The sequence below is a fragment of the Thamnophis elegans genome, chromosome 1 (assembly GCF_009769535.1).
Source record: "Thamnophis elegans isolate rThaEle1 chromosome 1, rThaEle1.pri, whole genome shotgun sequence".
Classification (NCBI taxonomy): Eukaryota; Metazoa; Chordata; class Lepidosauria; order Squamata; family Colubridae; genus Thamnophis; species Thamnophis elegans.
The window spans coordinates 167,092,824-167,111,297 of record NC_045541.1 but is presented as its reverse complement, the minus strand read 5'-3'; the positions used below and the strand labels follow the sequence as shown (position 1 = coordinate 167,111,297).

The window sequence follows — 18,474 nt, the reverse complement described above, 5'->3', positions numbered from 1 at the left end:
AGCAGTTAAACCCGGCCCCTTAGGTGATGTCTACCAGGTTGGAATACTTTTGTGGAAAGTACAGATTGATTGGCAGCCAAAGTCTTAGGAGCCTCCACTTAATCCAAAGAAATTCTTACCAATAAAAACGTTCTACCAATGGACTTTATAGAGCAGAGATGGCTAACCTTTTTGTCACTGCATGCCGAAAATGCGCATGCCCACACCCATAATGCAACGTGTGCCCCCCCCGTAGCCCATTTTGGGCGTAGCAGGCCTCCCTGCAGCATCCTGGGACCAAAAACGGGGCGCGGAGGGGTGCACTGCGCCCCCAGTGCCCCACATGAGTGAATGACCCCCCTCACACACATGCACCTCCCCCACATGCTCAGCAGAGACCTGAAAATCAGCTGGCCAGCAGGTGGCATGTGTGCATGCGTGGTGGAGCTGAGCCAGAGTGAAGACTTGCATGCCCACAGAGAGGGTTCTGCATGCCACAGGTCGCCATAATGGTTATAGGGCAGTGGTGGGTTGCAGACGGTATGGGTGTACCAGAGCCAGCCCAGAGCACCGGATACCGTTCCGGTACAGTGCTCCGAAGGGCTGACCCGCCTGCCTGAGTTCTTTACCGGTCTTTTACGTCTTCTGTGCTTCCACGGCCACGCACACAGCACCTGTGCGATGCTCCGCTGACCAGCTGTAGTGTCGCGGAGGCTCGCAGAGGTGCTAAGATGCATGCGCGCACTGTAAACCCCACCACTGTTATAGGGGTGTAGAATATCAGCTGTCTTCACTATCAGCTTTTAAGAAAGCCTTAAAAAATCTTTCCTCAAGGCCTCCTCTGAATGGGATGTTAATGTTCAGTTCTTGACTCTGGCTATATAGTCCCTTTCACACAATCATTTACTTCCACAAACCCCCAAGAATAACCTGATCCTCTGCAATCATGCCATTTCGCAGAGCTTTCACCGAAACAACTAAACTCTGTCAAAAAGTCAGCCTGTCTCAGGATGACTTTGAAGGAGGGAAGCTACTATTCCTGAATTCAGATGGCGGGTCCAACATATTTCTAGTCCTATCTAGAGCAGTTAACATTGTTATGTAAGTTTCATCTAAGAAACCAAGCTGTGCGCCATTCATCTAGTGCCATTGTTAGCTTTGAATGGTTGAATGGAATGATAGTAGGTGAAGGACATCTGTATCTGATTTCAAGCTCAGGAATCTCAATTGTATAACATCCCTGCTAGGTAACCAACAGATAATTGGACATATGTGTAGGAACACCAATTCCCTGATACTGCAGTACTGCAGCATGAAAGTTGTTCCTCATCTTTTTCTGCCAAAAATAAAGCTAGAGGATACTCAGAGTTAACGTTCTGGTGTCCCAATGTGCTCCTGCTCCAGTCAGAACTAGCTGGTCTTGGCAGAACTCAAAAAGCTAAGCAAGCTTGGAGCTAGTCAGGACTTGGATAGACCATGAGAAGATTTCACATCTAGAGATTCGACTGGGAAGTTAAAAAACATCTTGGAGGAAACCAATGACAAAACATTTCTGAATAGACGTAAGTAATGTAAGAATTTTATGGATGTGCCTTAAAATCACCCAAATCACACTCAATTGGACTTGACCTCTTATAGCATGCAAGGGGACATTGAGAATGTATTGGATTGTATTTATTTATGGATTTTTTATTGTCCATGGCCTGCCCTGCAGGAAGGTCCATACTTACCTAAGGATCCATTCATATGATGGGGCTCCATGGCACTCATTCCAGCCATTGGACCTTCTGGACTTGGCCCCATGGAGAACTAAACATTATGCACAGAAAACGTGAAAAGAAGAGAAATACAGAAATAATGAGGAAGGGCAGATTCCAGGCGGAGAAGCATGACAGTTTTCTCCTTTATGTTTGCACATATGTATGTATGTATGTATGTATGTATGTATGTATGTGAGGTGGGTTGCTGCCCGTTTGGCCCGGATCACCCGAACCGGTAGTAGCAGCGGCGGCACAAACGCAGAAGTGTTGCACGCACACGTGGGAGCACGCCCGAACCGGTAGTAAAAAAATTAGCAACCCACCTCTCGTATCCATGCATGTATGTATGTATGTATGTATGTATGTATTTATTTATTTATTTATTTATTTATTTATTTGTCTTGTATGCCGCCCACTCCCGGAGGACTCCGGGCGGCTCACAAAAGACAAGGGAAAGGGGGGGAATGAGACAAAGACAACATATTAAAAACAAAACCAACATTCACAATTTCTGTGGAGGTAGATGTTTCTCAGCTCCCCCCAGCCTGCTGGAACAGCCAGGACTTGGTGGCTTTGCGGAAGGCCGGGAGGGTAGTAAGGATCCGGCTGCCCAACTCACTCATGGTGAAATAAGAAATTTGTCATAGAGTATCACCCAGCAAACAAGGAGTGAGCATGAAGAAGGCACTTACCCCAGGCCGGCTTGGTGGAGGGCCAACAGAGTTCATCATGTACATATTTTCACTAGAGTTGGTGGAGTCTGAAACAAGGACAGGACATTGCAAGAAAAAGTTACCAAGGTGGTCTTCTTTTCATACAGTGAACATTTAGAAATCTCAAGGAAGTCCCATCAGCAGGACATGAAGTTGGGTGGTATTCATAGATATGCTGCCTCAAGTAAATGGAGGCTTCATCCTTAGGGTTTAAAATCTGGCTAATTGAGGTTAAACATCTGTCTAGTCCAGAGCTCCATTCCAAAATTTAGCCAGAAATGATGCCTCTTCAATCTATAATAGGCTAAACTATATTATGCATTGGAGGAGGGTCTTAGCTTGATATGTAGGTTAATCTGTAGATTGGTTATAGTCTTTCTCTTTCTTCTTTCTTTCCTTCCTTCCTTCCTTCCTTCCTTCCTTCCTTCCTTCCTTCCTTCCTTCCTTCCTTCCTATAAATAACTCAAGGTGGCAAACATATCTAATACACCTCCTATTTTCCTCACAACCACCTTGTAAGGTGGATTGGACTGAGAGACAGTGACTGGCCTCACAGGGTCTGGATTTCTATCCTGGTGCTTTAACCACTAGACACTAAGACAGCATAAGCAAAGCAATGGGTGGGCACTGGAGAATATAGGCAGATGGGCTGGGATCCTGGGTAAATAGGGAGAGGCTCAGCCAATCTCATTGTACACATGTTGTACTCTGACAATAAAGGTTTGAATTTGAATAGGGGTGACTGCAGGTGAATACACACTACTGTATGGAATGTGGAGGTGGGGTACAATGGGCAGAGAGGCAGGGGATGCTAGACGGATATCTGGAGTCCTATACTCCACAGGGAAGTTCTCAGGAGAATAAGCAATGGGACCTACTTATAAAATAAACCTGTGAGCAAGCCTGCCAGCTTTCCCCTTGATTTTGCTTGTGGGAAGCTAGCAAGGAAGGTTGCAAATGTTGATGATGCAATAGTGGCTCATTACGGCATTATAACGATGCCTGGATTGTGATCACATGATTGCGAACATCTTGGGGAAATGATCGTAAGTTCCCCTCATTCACAGCCGTTCCAATTTTGAACAGTCACTGAATGAGTGGTTGTAAATCAAGTACTACCTGTATTGCCTTGTTCCCCCCCTCTTTTTGTTATTCTTTTCTTTTTTTCCTCTCTCTGTTCTTATTCAATAAATAAAGCAAAAGAAAAAGTTGCCTAGCGACTATACGTATTGAAACTCAAACATCTGAAAGACACCAGGATGATAGAGGAAGACTTTTCTGAGGCATTGGGACAGAAAAGTGGGGCATTCAGATATAAATTCCTTCCAAAATAGAATCTAGGATACTTACAAGGATCCAATTCAAGTCGGGATCAAAGGTTTATTCTTTGGTCGCATTGACCGATGATCTCTGGAGAGCCAGAGATGGAGGCCACGCCTCCATCCTGGTTCTCCTTGACCTCTCGGCGGCTTTCGATACCATCGACCATGGTATCCTTCTGCGACGACTGCGAGAGATGGGGGTGGGAGGCACTGTTTTGCAGTGGTTCTCCTCCTACCTCTCGGACAGGTCGCAGTCGGTGTTAGTTGGGGGGCAGAGATCAACCCCTAGGCCCCTAACATACGGGGTGCCGCAGGGTTCGGTCCTATCCCCCCTACTATTTAACATCTACATGAAACCGCTGGGCAAGATCATTCGGAGGCACGGGTTAAGATACCATCAATACGCGGACGATACCCAGTTGTATCTGTCCGCCCCGTGCCAACTCAATGAAGCGGTGGACGTGGTGAACCGAGGTCTTGAAGCCGTTAGGGACTGGATGAGGGCTAACAAGCTTGTACTCAACCCAGAGAAGACCGAGTGGCTGTTGTGTTTCCCTCCCAAAAATTCGACCAGTGTTCCATCGCTCAGGCTGGGGGGTCAAATTTTATACCCCTCAGAGAGGGTTCGCAACTTGGGAGTCCTCCTGGATCCACAGCTGACTTTCGACCACCATCTGACGGCTGTGACCAGGGGGGCATTTGCCCAGGTTCGCCTGGTGCGCCAGTTGCGACCCTACCTGAACCGGGAGGCTCTCACAACAGTCACTCGGGCCCTTGTGACCTCTAGGCTGGAATACTGCAATGTGCTCTACATGGGGCTGCCCTTGAAGAGCATTCGGCGACTTCAGCTAGTCCAGAATGCGGCCACGCGAGTGATTGTGGGCGCACCTCGGTTCGCCCACATAACACCTATCCTCCGCGAGCTGCGCTGGCTACCTGTTGATCTCCGGGTGCGCTTCAAGGTGCTACTCACCACCTATAAAGCCCTCCATGGTAGTGGATCTGCGTACTTGAGAGACCGCCTCCTGCCAATTACCTCCCTGCGACCCATAAGATCACATAGATTGGGCCTCCTCCGAATACCATCCGCCAGTCAGTGCCGACTGGCAACTACACGGAGGAGGGCCTTTTCAGTAGCAGCTCCGACCCTTTGGAACGATCTCCCCGTGGAGATTCGTACCCTCACCACCGTCCAGACCTTCCGCACAGCCCTCAAAATCTGGCTATCCTGTCAGGCCTGGGGATAAGATCACAATCTGTCCCCACCCGAATGAAGAATGAATGTTGTGTACTATTTTACTCTTATGTATTGTTTTATGTTTATTGTTTATACCCCCCCCCTATTTTATGTAAGCCGCCCTGAGTCCCCGCGGGGAAAAGGGCGGCCTATAAATATTAATAAAATATCTTTAAAAAAAATATCTAAATATCTTCCAAGCTTTCGGGCTCATGCTGGAACTCATCATCACAGAACTTCTTTCTCTGATGATGAACTCCAGCACGAGCCCAAAATCTTGGAAGAATAAACCTTTGGTCTCGCTGACTGACTCAGATTGGATCCTCCAACATTATCCCGGGACATGTATATTTACCTTCATTCGCAGGATACTTACCTCCAGGGCTTGGCATGAGAGGGGTACCAGGGGGGCCTCCACCACCCTGTGAGGAGAGAGAGAGAGACAGAAATAATGTTCATGATCCTGGGGTTTGCCTTGTGAAGGAGTCATTCTCATCAACATTATCAACTATGTCTTGCAAGCAGATTTATTAGATCCATCTGCCCTGTATCAAAACTGGAGTTCAAAATTTGCTTAGGAAGTCCACCCCACATCTTTTCACACCTCTTCAGCCACTTACCCCATAGCTGCCAGGAGAAGAGGAGGAATAGGATACCTAAAGGAGATAGAAAGGAGAGGGAGGAAATCACTGGCTGGGGACCAGATTTATTTATTTAGTGCAGGGGTAGTCAACCTTTTTATACCTACCGCCCACTTTTGTATCTCTGTAAGTAGTAAAATTTTCTAACCGCCCACCAGTTCCACAGCAACAGTGATTTATAAAGTAGGGAAGTAACTTTATAAAATAGCAGAGTTACAGCAAACCCCTACCGCCCACCATGAAAGCTGGAACGTCCACTAGTGGGCGGTAGGGACCAGGTTGATTACCACTGATTTAGCGTATGGCATATCATACAGGGACTAGCAATATAGATTAACATTTCATCTAGATTAAATGTAAAGGTTCCCCACGCACATATGTGCTAGTCATTCCCAACTCTAGGGGGCGGTGCTCATGTCTGTTTCAAAGCTGTAGAGCCAGCACTGTCCAAAGATATCTCTGTGGTCATGCAGCCAGCATGAATAAACACCGAAGGTGTGCACCAAAGGTGGTCCCTATTTTTCTACTTCCATTTTTACATGCTTTCGAACTGCTAGGTTGGCAGAAACTAGGACAAGTAACGGGAGCTCAGTCCATTACACGGCACTAGGTATTCGAACCGCCGAACTGCCGACCTTTCTGATTGACAAGCTCAGCATCTTAGCCACTGAGCCACCCTTAATCTAGAGTAGTAGAACACAATAAAACATAAATGTTATAAAGGTCTTATCTGGGAAGCAGAATATATCAGGCATTGGCTGCATTTGGCAGACCTGCTTAACCTGGTTGCCTAATTAACCCATTTGGGGAGGCTCTGCATAGTTTCCTGAATTACAAAGTAGATAAACTGGTTGGGTGTGTACCACAAACCAAGACACAAAAACTCTGACCAAAGATAAACGACGTGTTGTGTTAATTGCAGCCACAAAGTTTTTCGCCTGCTCGGTGAAGTCTGTTGTGTGAATGCAGCCACTGTGACTTTCTGAATTGTAGATACAACTTTTATTTAAATAAATAAAAAATAAATAAAGCAGACATACCGAGTTTGAGTTTATGTTTGGCCAGGATCCTCGAACACCCGGAGCTCTGCGGAGAAAAATGTACAAGGCTGACCTCTCAAACATTTGGAAGAGTTCCTGGGAAGGGATGATGATGTTCCTGTTCTGTTGAAAAGACACACTCTCCCTTATTTCCTTTGGCTACCCCTTCCCAAGAAAAATTAATGCGGACACTTACATGTTCATTGTGGGCATACCAGGGCATACCAGGGACCCTGGAGGAGGTCTTATGCCACCACCATAATTCTGGATGAAGAAAAAGCAGGAAGGGATTAGGGGAAGGAAGAGAAACCAAGCAAGACTATTTGATTCCCATCCCAGTCATTCCTCACCTATAGCACCAATTCCACCCAATGGGATTTATCTATTTAGTACAGAGGTCAGGAACTTTCTATTATTACCATTATGGCTACCACTGATAAGAAACACCACATCACTATTAAGGGCAAAGTATTTTGTTCCTCTAGTTCAAACAATAACTAGCTGTCAACTAGATATAAAGGTAGTCCTTGATTTATGACCACAACTGGGACCAGAATTTCCATTACTAAGAAGGATGGGTTGTTAAGCGAGTGGCCTCTGGTTTTTTTTTGCTGTAATTCTTTAAGCAAAACATTGCTGTTATTAAGTGAGCCAGGCAGCTGTTAAGTGAATCTGGCTTCCCTTATTGACTTTGCTAGTTGGAAGCCAGCTGGGAAGGTTGCAAATGGCGATCATATGACAGGTGGGACACTGCAATTGCTGTAAATACGTGCCAACTGCCATGTGAATTTTGATCACGGGGACGCTGCGATGGTGAGTGTGAGGATTGGTTGTTGTAACCTTGAATGGTTGCTAAATGAATGGTTGTTAAGTCCTTGTATTTTGGCTACTGTTTCACATGGATTTTTACGAACCCGCTTTCACGTTTTCTTCATATTTTATACTACTTAATCCACCGCCTTGAAGTCTGTTCACTTACTGTGAGTCACCATGCAAATTTTCATAGGAAGCAACATACAGGTTTAATATAAATAAATAAAAGCCGAAATGGCAGATTAGAAACATTTAATACTAGTTTCATTCTTTATTTACCGTATTTACCATATTTTTCGGAGTATAAGACCCGCCAAGATTTTTAAGAAAAAAAGTTTTTGAATTCTGCAAACCTTATGAAAACAGGCCCATTTTTTGTCAAAAAAGGGCATGTATAGCCTTTAGGAGGCTTGTAGAGTGTTCCTGGGGACTGCGGAGGGGGGGGGGCAAAAACGAGCAATAAATGGCTCGTTTTTCACTCATTTTTGCCCTCCCCAGGAGCACTCTGGAAGCCTCCTAAAGGCTATGCATGGTTGCAAAGGGGGGTGGGGTTTCGGGAGGCCAAAAATGCTGTATTCAGTGTATAAGATGCACCCAGATTTTCACCCTCTATTTTGAGGGGAAAAGGTAAGCCTTATACTCTGAAAAATACGGCATATACTTTAAGCAAGCCAGGAGTCCAGGGTTTTATAAGGTGCCCACCAGATTCACCATTGAACCTTTCTTTATTCTAACTGAATGAAAACAAAGTGCATCAATTTTAAGGAATATGCAAATTAAACTGTGAGCTTCAAGCAGTTGGAAAACTCCCTGAGCTTCTAGACCATCTTTTGCATTCATTATGCATGTGCATACATACACACACAAACACACAAAACCCCCATCACAATCTCAAATCAAATAATAGTTCCAAATCCACTAACTTGTCTCAAAAATCTATCGGGAGCTCACCTGTGGAGCCATTCCTGTCATACCCCGTGGTGGGGTCATGCGCTGCATCGGGCCCATGTTAGGATGCCCTACTGGTGGCAAAAGGAGTGGGAAAAGAGGGGAGAATTGGGGAGATCAAACATATTTAAGATGCAACTGTAGAATCAAAGTATGTGTCTGAAGCCTCAAAGAAGAAGCAATAATCAAAAAAAATCTGCACATTCAAGCAGTTAAACGAAGCAAAAAGAACAAATTCAGAAGTTCATAGCATTTGTATTAGCTTTACCATACTGAGCTGAAAGAAATATAGGCAAAGATGTGAAAAATTCAGAAACATTTCAGAAGTGCTTTGCTTTTTTAAAAAAATGCAAATAATTTCTTAATAAGATACTTTTGACATTTGTTGACTTATTTATGAGATACATATTTATCTCATTTATTTATGAAATGGATGGATATAGATTCTAAAGAGACCCACCATTAATCTCATTTCCCTGCTTGCACCATAGTCTCCTGTTACTCTGATTATCCACTCATCCCATTTTAACTCACCGCTCACCTTGTGATCGGATTGCCGGATCCATTGCACTGGACATCAGAGGTTGGCCAGACACACCCATAGATGGCTGTAGTGGGGGGGAAAATCCATCTCTTTTTAATCAGGTAAATTATGATGCTTATTCACCAAAGAAAGAAAGGAAAATATATCTAGAGAAGAACTAGACATAGTAAACCAGTACATATACCTTGGCCAATGCATCTCAGGGGAGGGTGATACAATAAAGGAAATTGAATGGTTTGTTAAATGTGGTTGGCAGGCATTTGGCCCACTAGGCATAATTTTCAAGAACAAGCTCCTGCTAAGCCTAGAAAAGTGTGTGCACTTGTTCTAACACGTGACCCGTCAAAACTGCGGTCCACAAAAGCGCGCTCGACGAAAGCGTGTATTTGACGTCATCACAGCGCGACGAAAAAAATTAAAAATTGAAATAAAAATAAAATTAAAGCAAGCCGATTCACATAAAGGTAAGGGTTAGGTTTAGGTTTAGGTTTAGGGTTAGGGTTAGGGTTAGGTTAAGGGTTAGGGTTAGGTTAAGGGTTAGGGTTAGGTTTAGAGCGTTAGGGTTACATTTAGCGTTAGGTTAAGGGTTAGCGTTAGGTTCAGCGTTACGTTAACGGTTAGGTTTAGGGTTAGGTTAAGGGTTAGGTTTGGGGGGGTTAGGGTAAGGTTTTCGCTTTATTTTTACATTTATCGATCACAGCGCGATGTTTTCGTCGCGCTGTGATGACGTCACGTACGCGCTTTCGTCGAGCGCGCTTTTGTCTACCGCGGTTTTGTGGTGGAACCGTTCTAACATATGCCAGTGAAACAGGGACACTAACCTCACAATTGATACAAAAGCTATGAGTGACGCAAAGAGCCATGGGAAAGATACATGCTCGGCATCACAAGACAAGATAGAAGGACCTGCATATGGATTAGGGAACAAGCAAAAGTATACGATATCATCAAGAGAGTACAAGAACGGAAGTGGAAATGGGCTGGTCACACAGCAAGAAGAACAAATGGCAGGTGGACCAAGGGGTCTAAACCCACTTTTCTAACATCCCCTGTCAAAAATTTAAAATGTGGTCTAATTTTTCATTGGTTATAGTATACCATTGATTAGGAAGGATTATCCAGAAAAGAATTTGCAGAAAACAAAATTCCATTTATTAAGGCTACTTAGCTTAGGGTTAATTCATAAGATGCTTTGGGGGCATTGCTATGCCATATCACAGATGGGCAGTCAGAGGAAGTATGAGGTGGAAAGTAGAGGTAATGAATGCTGGATGTTAGGAGGTCTTGGAAATTAAATCACTTTTGGAGGAAAGAGGAAATGAAGATAATCTAATGGAAATGATCAATTTGGCCATTTGCTAACTGCTATCAGTAAGTAATGGAAAAGTTATACAAATGCTAGAGAATATGACAGGATACCAGATCTGGATTTTTGTAGGTGAAACGGGAGAGCTGAATTACCAAAGCAGTCCATGGAAGAACTTACCTGGCTTGGCATTCGAACGGAAGGACGGAGCCCACCAGGGAAACGCGAAGGCATGAATGGCTGCAGATGAATAAAAGAGGGGTGAATGGCTCCAAAACAGTAAATTGCAGAGGGACTCACACATATCTATGCTTTGGGAAAGGTCAACCCCAAACAATGCAAACTGAATTGGGTATCTTCATGAGAATCAGTAAAATGGCACCAAGCAAGTTAATGAGATACAGCACATCCTAAGCTTCTTATCACTAAATCTAATGACTGATTAGCTGTCCCCAGGCTTCCAAATGCTTTCCCAGATAATCTGGAAATGCCAAAGTTCTGGACATTTTCAGTAAATAATTAAGTTCTTCTCAATTTCAACTGGATTTTTGTTAGAAAAATTTTCTCGCCCTCCATATATAGCGGAACCATTTCCAGGAATCTCAACCTGTACCATGAGGGATGCTGGGAGTTGTAGTTCAGTAACACTGGGAAGGTCACACGTTGACCACTGTTTCCTGAAAAGATGTGCACACTGAGGACTAAGAGATGGAACTATTAATGGCTGATACCCATTTTAGCTTTCTAATATCATGAACATGGGTTAAACCTGCCTTCAGATACCTGCAATAATTCCCTCTGTGCACTCATGGGTTATCTAGAACTTGGCTTGAATATAATTTATTGCAGTCACAGTGATCTAAATGAGACAAATGGTAACCTGGCAAAAGACTGGCAGCCACCTTTTTCTCTGGTTTACCTATTACAAGTCCCTCTGTAGTGCTGTAGGTTCCCTGCCATCCCAATTCCAGCCTTGCTAAGTTCAACAGGACAACTTCAAAGCAGGGGTAAAATTCTACCAGTTCGGACCGGTTGCCCGAACCCGTAGTAAAAATACTACTGGTTCGCTCGAACCAGTAGTAAAAAAAATGAAACCGGTTCGCAGGAACCGTTTTTTCTGACAATCAGCTGTGACGCATGATTTATATTAGCTAGAAAGCAGGGTTTCATCACGTCCATTTTTGATGCTCTGCGCATGTGCAGGAGGTCTTGCGCATGCACGGAGGTGGCGCATGGGAGAGAAGCGAGTACACGTGCACTCACATTGCTACCGAACCAATAGCAAAGGTAAGTGGATTTCACCCCTGCTTCAAAGATACCCTGAAGCTTTCTCTTTCAGCTGGGATGGTCCCTCTGGCATGTTAGGAGAGTGATGTTGTCATTAGGAGAGTGATGTTGTCTCATCTTACATAACTACTGTGGGCTTCAATAGCTTTTTAATTTATTTCTTAATTATCACTTCCCACCTCCTCTGCAAGGTGACTCTGAGGAGCTTTTGAGAACCACCTTGCCGGTCAGAATTGGGAATGCAACAATTGCAAACACCACACATGTGCAATATAATCCCCCGTCCAAATGGTATCAGAAGGGTCCAAAATTAAGTAAAAATGAATTTGATGTAGGGGCTTCAATAGAGCATCTCTAGAAGAGCTAGTTTGATTAAGGGTTAAGGAGAGCCTTCTCTGTGGCTGCTCCGACCCTCTGGAACGAACTCCCCGTGGAGATTCAAACCCTCACCACCCTCCAGGCCTTCCGCAAGGCCCTTAAAACCTGGCTGTTCCGACAGGCCTGGGGCTAAAGAGCTGTTGCCCCCGTCTCAAATGGTATGACTGTTGTATGTTTTTAAATTATGCATTGTTATGCTTTGTTTTTTTTTAATTTCTTTTTGTCTGTATTCCCCTTCCCTGGTTGAGTTGTGAGCCGCCCTGAGTCCCCTTCGGGGGAAAAGGGCGGCATATAAATGAAATAAACTGAACTGAACTGGGTTAAGGAACTGTGCTAAAAACTGGGAGACCAGGAGTTCCAGTTCCACCTTAGGCACGAAGCCACCTGGGTGACCTTGGGCCAGTCATTCTGTTCAGCCCTAGGAAGAAGGCAATGGCAAATCAATTCCAACCTCTTGCCAAGAAAATAATACCAGTAGGAACTAGTCCAGGCAGTCACCAGGAATCAGCAATAACTCAAAGGCTCAAATCACTTCAAATCCCAAATGGCCAAAAATAGGGATTTTTTTACCAATCTTGCAAGATTTTGTATTACATGACATTTGTGATATTTAGGGCAATCTCTTCATCCCCACCCCTTTCAAAAATCTCTTGAGGTTTCAAGTAAGGAATCATGGCAATTATGCAAGATTATTACAATTTCAAAAGTACAATTCTTAACTTATGATCGCAACTTAGCAATGGCAATCCCTGCAGTCCCATTATTGTTCTAAACAGAATTTCCGTGGTTGTTAGGCAAGGCAAGCTTCGTGCCGGCTTCCCACTATCAAAATCAGTGGGAAAGTCAGCAGGAACGTGCAAATTCCAGCACAGCAGTTAGGTAAATTGGCTGCTGCCAGATGTGTGAAGGACCGAGGGGGATACACAAGAGGCGCTACACAGGTTGCGGAGGGAGTGCCTCATGAGTTGGCAAGGGTATGCAAGAGGTGCTGCAAAGGTAGAGTGCCCAGGGAAGGTACGAGGGGGATGCACAAGTGGCATTGCATGGATCAGGGAGGGTGTATGAGGTTGCAAAGGGCTGTAGAAAAGGTGCTATCCAAGTTGGGGAGGGACATGTAGGGGTGTGCAAGTGGCTGGTGAAACATAATATCCTGTTTCCCTGAAAATAAGACCTCCCTGGATAATAAGCCCAATTGGGCACATTTGAGCGCATGCGCTAAAATAAGCCTCCCCCCCCCAAAACAAGCCCTCCCCGAAAATATTGCAACACAGCAGCAGCCATGAGGTGACCACACTCACCACCTCCTGCACCTCAAAAATAATGAGACCTCCCCAAAATAAGGCCAAGTGCTTATTTCAGGGGAGGGGGGGTTAAAAAAAAAGACCCTGTCTTATTTTCAGGGAAACACGGTAAGCGGAGAGGAATTGGGGAAGACTCAACCCAGAGACTTCTGACATTCCTTGCCAGCTTCCCCACTGACTTTCTGGTGAAGCCAGCAGGAATGGATACAAACGTTGATGACATGATTGTGGGGTGCTTGGCAACCAGTGTGAAAAGGTTGCTAAGCACCCAGATCATGATCATATGACCGTGTGTGTGTGTGTGTGCTGGGACAACCGGAACTCCGAGAACCAGTTGTAACCATCGTTCATTCAGTACTGTCATAATTCAGAACTTGGGGAAAAGGAGATGGAATAGATTATCCCGGGGGGAAAGAAACCTGGAAACGATATTCCAATGCAAGATGATTATCATGTAATTCTAAAAGATACAATTCTCTATTCATAGATAATTGAAATCCAGGCAAGAGCTCTGTGGCTGGATCTGCACATAAGACTAAACTATTGGATGAATTTCTACAAACAGCTAAGCCATATAACATTCAATGCCTGGGTTCAGAGAGCAGTCTAATCTAAAACAACAGTGTATTTTCTTGAAGGAAATCCCCAACAATTCATTAGGACTTCCTTGTGAATAGACCGCAGTTTAGTTTCTTGGTATGGAGTAATGGATTACAATAGTTTGTGGTACACCTTCCAAAAACACTTGATGTGCTGGTGTAAAACAAAAGGTACAAATGGATCAAGATTTGGGGAAAGGATGAGGTTGGAGAGCAGAGCACAGCTGGGCCAATGACAAAAGGCTGCCTCTTTCTCTGGTCTTACCTGATTATGGGGTCCCATCATTGCCGCATTGGGATTGTGCATGGGAGCTTGAGCATGTAGGGATGGCTGGGAGCCAGGTGGTCCCTTAGGGAAGAAGCAGAAATGCAATTATAGGGAGATGGATGCGGCTTATTGTTCAAGATTTCTCCTGATCCACAGTAATTTTGCATAAATCCAAGCAACAGGGATGCCTGCTGAAGCCTGGGGCCAAGGGAAAAGTATTAGGGATTGCTTCCTAATGCAGTTTTTCTCAACCTCGGCTTCTTTAAGATGTGTGGACTTCAACTCCCAGAATTCACCAGTTTGCACGGCTGGCTGGCTGGAGTATTCTGGGAGCGGAAGTCCACATATCTTAAAATCACTAAAGTTGAGAAGCACTGGCCTAATGGTATGGGGATCCATTAGCAAACAAGCTTCTGTTACAAGATGCAAGAGGAACTGTATGTTGAAACACAGGTCTTCCTCTTCTGCTTTTCAACTGACACCTAACCAGAGCTCCCAGTCTTATAACTTCAGGATTATCACAGTTCAAACCTGAGCTAAAAATATTCTCTTCCATTGGTACTTACGTATATCTGCCTCAATAAGAAGTACAAGAAGGCCCTCCTAATTACACAGAGTTCATCTCATGCAGTATGTCATTTTTAGTGTAGGTAGTCCTTGACTTACGACTACAACTGGGAGCAGAATTTCTAATGCATGGGTGTCAAACTCAATCACGTCACATGATGTAGCGTGACATTTTTTGCCTTAGTGGAGCCAGGATGGGCGTGGCCTAAGCGTGAACGCATCTGGCTCGTGGGCCGCCAGTTTGACAGGCCTGTTCTAATGCCAAGCAAGGCAGTTGTTAAGGGATGCCTGCCTGATTTTATGGCCTTTTTTGCAGTTGTTGTTAAATGAATTACTGCTGTTACTGCACATCTGTTGCAAAATGCATCCAGCTTCCCCCCCCTAAGTTTGCTTGTCAGAAGCAAATGGTAAACCCACGGGCCCTGGGATGCTTCAAATGTTGTAGATACATGCCAGTTGTCAAGTGTCCAAATTCTGATCACATGACCAGGGGGATGCTGTGACAATCATAAGTGCAAGGACTGGTTGCAAGTCATTTTTTTCAGTGCCACTGTAACTGTGAATGGTCACTAAATGAATGGTTGTTAAGTCAAGGACTACTTATAAGGCAGAAGTTGTGGCCTTCCTGTCTCTTGCATAACAGGAGAACAACTCAAAAAAAGAGCTGCTCAAAGAATTAAGGATATAGATGCACAAAATGATATAGCTATCCTTAGTAAGGTGGGTAACTTGAAATGGCTGAGTACTTTTCAAGTAGACATCTAGTTGAAGTTACAACTGCTCAAATATCTTAGGGAGATATTTACGCGAGCGAGATTCGAACAGCTTGACACAATGGTCAGATATGGGAGATCCCATTCTATACCTTACAATGAGCGTCTTTGCTTTTGCCGAGAGGCAGAGGTAGAAGACCTGGCTCACATCCTATTTGATTGTTGCTTGTATAAGGGGGTGAGAGACAAGTGCCTTGGTCTATATACCAAACAAATGACCCATTGGGATCCCCACATCAAAACAACTTACCCTATGGGCGGCCAGAACCGGAAAATAACATTTAACCCAGCACCATACTTAAAAGCAAAATGATTCGGTTGAGATCTGCATATGTGGGACTGACTGGGGTAGATTGCAGGGGTGACAACACCGAAATATAATTTTATCATATTTTATCTCTCTTAAATTATTGTATTCTATTCCAATTTCATTTCAGACTGCATTTTATTCCAATTCCATCTTAAATCATATTTTATTCCATTTTAAATTGCTTTTATCAAATTTTAGTAATCATTTGTTTCTGGAACTTTGCTCTTTGATATGGCGCAAGGGCTAATCAGTAAAGATTGAATGTCAATATAAGGCAGACGTTCCCTGCCAAGTTTCTGACAGCTTCAAAGGTAGACTGCCTTCGAGCACGGAGGCTCTATCAAGATGAAGGCAAGTTCTGCAGGGTGCTTCGGCTTCAGCAGTGGCCCCTTTTTCCCAACCTCCGTCTATTCCCACCTGAAAAAAGCCCGACAACATAGGCCCGCTGGGGATGGCGTCACTGGGGGGCAGGTTCGCCATCACAGGACTGGTAGTAGCCGCAGAGCTCTGTGGAGAGAGGGGAAGAGGTTCAGACTCCCAGGTTTTCTCTGCCCAGCGCATGGTGGGCCAGCACAACCAGCCTCTCAAGCAGAGAAAAGATCTGCAAATAGTGGGGCTTGAAGTTGTTTTGTAAGACTTTCTGAGCCACGGCAGCAGAGCTGAGATTTGTGAGATTTCTGCGCTGCTGCGGAGTGAGCGAACGACCGAGCTGCATTTTCTGATTCAAGGCAGGCATTCATTGAGAGCCAAGTTGGCTCCAGGGGGAGCTGTTAAGACGGCAGGAATTTTCTGCCTTTTTTTTTTCCAGCCTGGCCCCTCACGCATTGTCTCCACTCCAAGTGGTTTTAATTTAGAGGGGGGTGGGTGAAGGACTGCAGAACGCTGCCCCCCCAACCTCCACAGGAGGCCAGCTAGAACACAATATTCAACACTGCTGCTGTTGCTTCGAAAGGCAGGCAGAGAAGACGGCCCCGGGATTTTTTTGCTCCCCGCTGCCATTTCCAAATAATTTAGTGTTTCCTCCAAGCTGGGGAGGTTGGGATTGGCTTAGAGAACAAGGAAAAACCAAGTCAGAGTTCAAAATAGCGCTTGGCTGCCTTCCCTGCCCCACAGCTGTACAACCTATCCCTTATATGAGGAAAGGAGAGAAAAAAAAGGCAGGGAATATGGACTTAGGCAACCGACAACTGATGTCTGCAACCTGGTTGGGACTACAAAAACCCTCCTCCACCCCATGCCAGCCAACATGGCCTGGTTAGCTGGAAAAGCCCCAAATAGGCCCAACTGGAGAAGGCAGGCAAACAAGAGAACAATTTTCCCTGGAGGAAATTCGTACGTGGAGCTCCGCCTCATTGACTTAAGAGTTCTTCTCCTTCCAAAGATTTAACAAGAGTTGGAAGGGTCATCTAGTCCAACCCCCTGCCCAAGCAGGAGACTCTGGCCTACACCATTTTTGACAGATAGCAGTCCAGTCTCTTCTTGAAAGCTTCCAATGATGAAGCTCCCACAACTTCTGAAGGCAACTTCTGTTCCCTTGGTTGATTGCTCTCACCGTCAGAAAGTCCCTCCTTATTTCCAGGTTGAATCACTTCTTATTCAGTTTCCATCCATTGTTCCTTGTCTGGTCTTCAGGGTGCTTTGGAAAATAGGTTGACCCCCCTCCTCTCTGTGACAACCCCGTATGGACTCTCCCCTTCATGGACCGAATGACCTCCCAGAATTTCAGGAGTCCACGTATCTTAAAATCACCAAAGTTGAGAAACACTGCCCTAATGGTATGGGGATCCATTAGCAAACAAGCTTCTGTTACAAGATGCAAGAGGAACTCTATGTTGAAACACAGGTCTTCCTCTTCTGTTTTTCAACTGACACCTAACCAGAACTCTCAATCTTATAACTGCAGAGTTACCACAGTTCAAACCTGAGCTACAAATACTCTCTTCCATTGGTACTTATATCTGCCTCTATTTAGAAGCACAAGAATCTCCACTTCATGGACCGAATGACCTCTCAGAATTTCAGGAGTCCCTCATCTTTCCGACCCTGTAAAGTTCCTCGTAGGCAGCCTCACAAAATGACTGCCTTGAAAGCGGATATTAATAAATCCCCAAAATGCATGCTTTTTTTGGGGGGGGGAATAAACTCAGTCAGAAAACACCCACTTCCCCCAACGACGACTGAGGCTCAAAGGCAAGGAATTCTGGCAATAAATTAAAATCGAAGCAGACATGAGAGAACAGAGTAGAGAAATATCGTATCGCATATTTGTCCCCAGCAAAAAAAAAGCCTCCAGATCCATTTCTGAAAGTATAAGCCAGCAATGGCGAACCTTTTTTGGCTCGTGTGCCATAAAGGCGGGGAGCGCAGGGGGGTCATGCACAGATGTGCCACACCCATAATGCAATGCGTGACCCCCCCAGGGTACATGTGTGCATAAGAAGTGCTTCCCCCCATTTTCTGCATGCTTTTTTCGCCCTCCCCAGGCTCGAGAGGCTTTATAGGACCCTGGGGAGGAAAACAGCCCACCGTCCCACCGGAGGCCCTCTTCAGGCGGCTTCCCTGAAGCCTCCGGAGGACTAAAAAGGACCCTACGAGCAAACCATAAATCACTTCCGGTTTGCTTGTAGGGTCGGTTTAAACCCTCCGGAGGCTTCAGGGACCTTCAGGAGGCTTCCCTGAAGCCTCAGG

The 18,474-nt window shown here is 45.0% G+C and overlaps 1 protein-coding gene across 4 annotated transcripts in view; it reads right to left on the bottom strand.

The window, feature by feature from the left end:
• Positions 1 to 18,474, bottom strand: part of SSBP4 (single stranded DNA binding protein 4) — a 64,965-nt gene that overhangs the window by 5,347 nt on the left and 41,144 nt on the right. For 2 of the 4 annotated variants that reach the window (XM_032238706.1, XM_032238721.1), the window contains exons 5-15: positions 16,204 to 16,293; positions 14,134 to 14,217; positions 10,484 to 10,543; positions 8,995 to 9,061; positions 8,457 to 8,527; positions 6,889 to 6,956; positions 6,693 to 6,738; positions 5,632 to 5,667; positions 5,388 to 5,433; positions 2,432 to 2,499; positions 1,710 to 1,788 (exon numbers count right to left, since the gene is read on the bottom strand). In XM_032238706.1, coding sequence (XP_032094597.1) covers positions 1,710 to 1,788; positions 2,432 to 2,499; positions 5,388 to 5,433; positions 5,632 to 5,667; positions 6,693 to 6,738; positions 6,889 to 6,956; positions 8,457 to 8,527; positions 8,995 to 9,061; positions 10,484 to 10,543; positions 14,134 to 14,217; positions 16,204 to 16,293 — 715 coding nt within the window. The remainder of the gene's footprint in view (positions 1 to 1,709; positions 1,789 to 2,431; positions 2,500 to 5,387; positions 5,434 to 5,631; positions 5,668 to 6,692; positions 6,739 to 6,888; positions 6,957 to 8,456; positions 8,528 to 8,994; positions 9,062 to 10,483; positions 10,544 to 14,133; positions 14,218 to 16,203; positions 16,294 to 18,474) is intronic. The other 2 variants (XM_032238713.1, XM_032238728.1) reach the window with 1 other exon arrangement.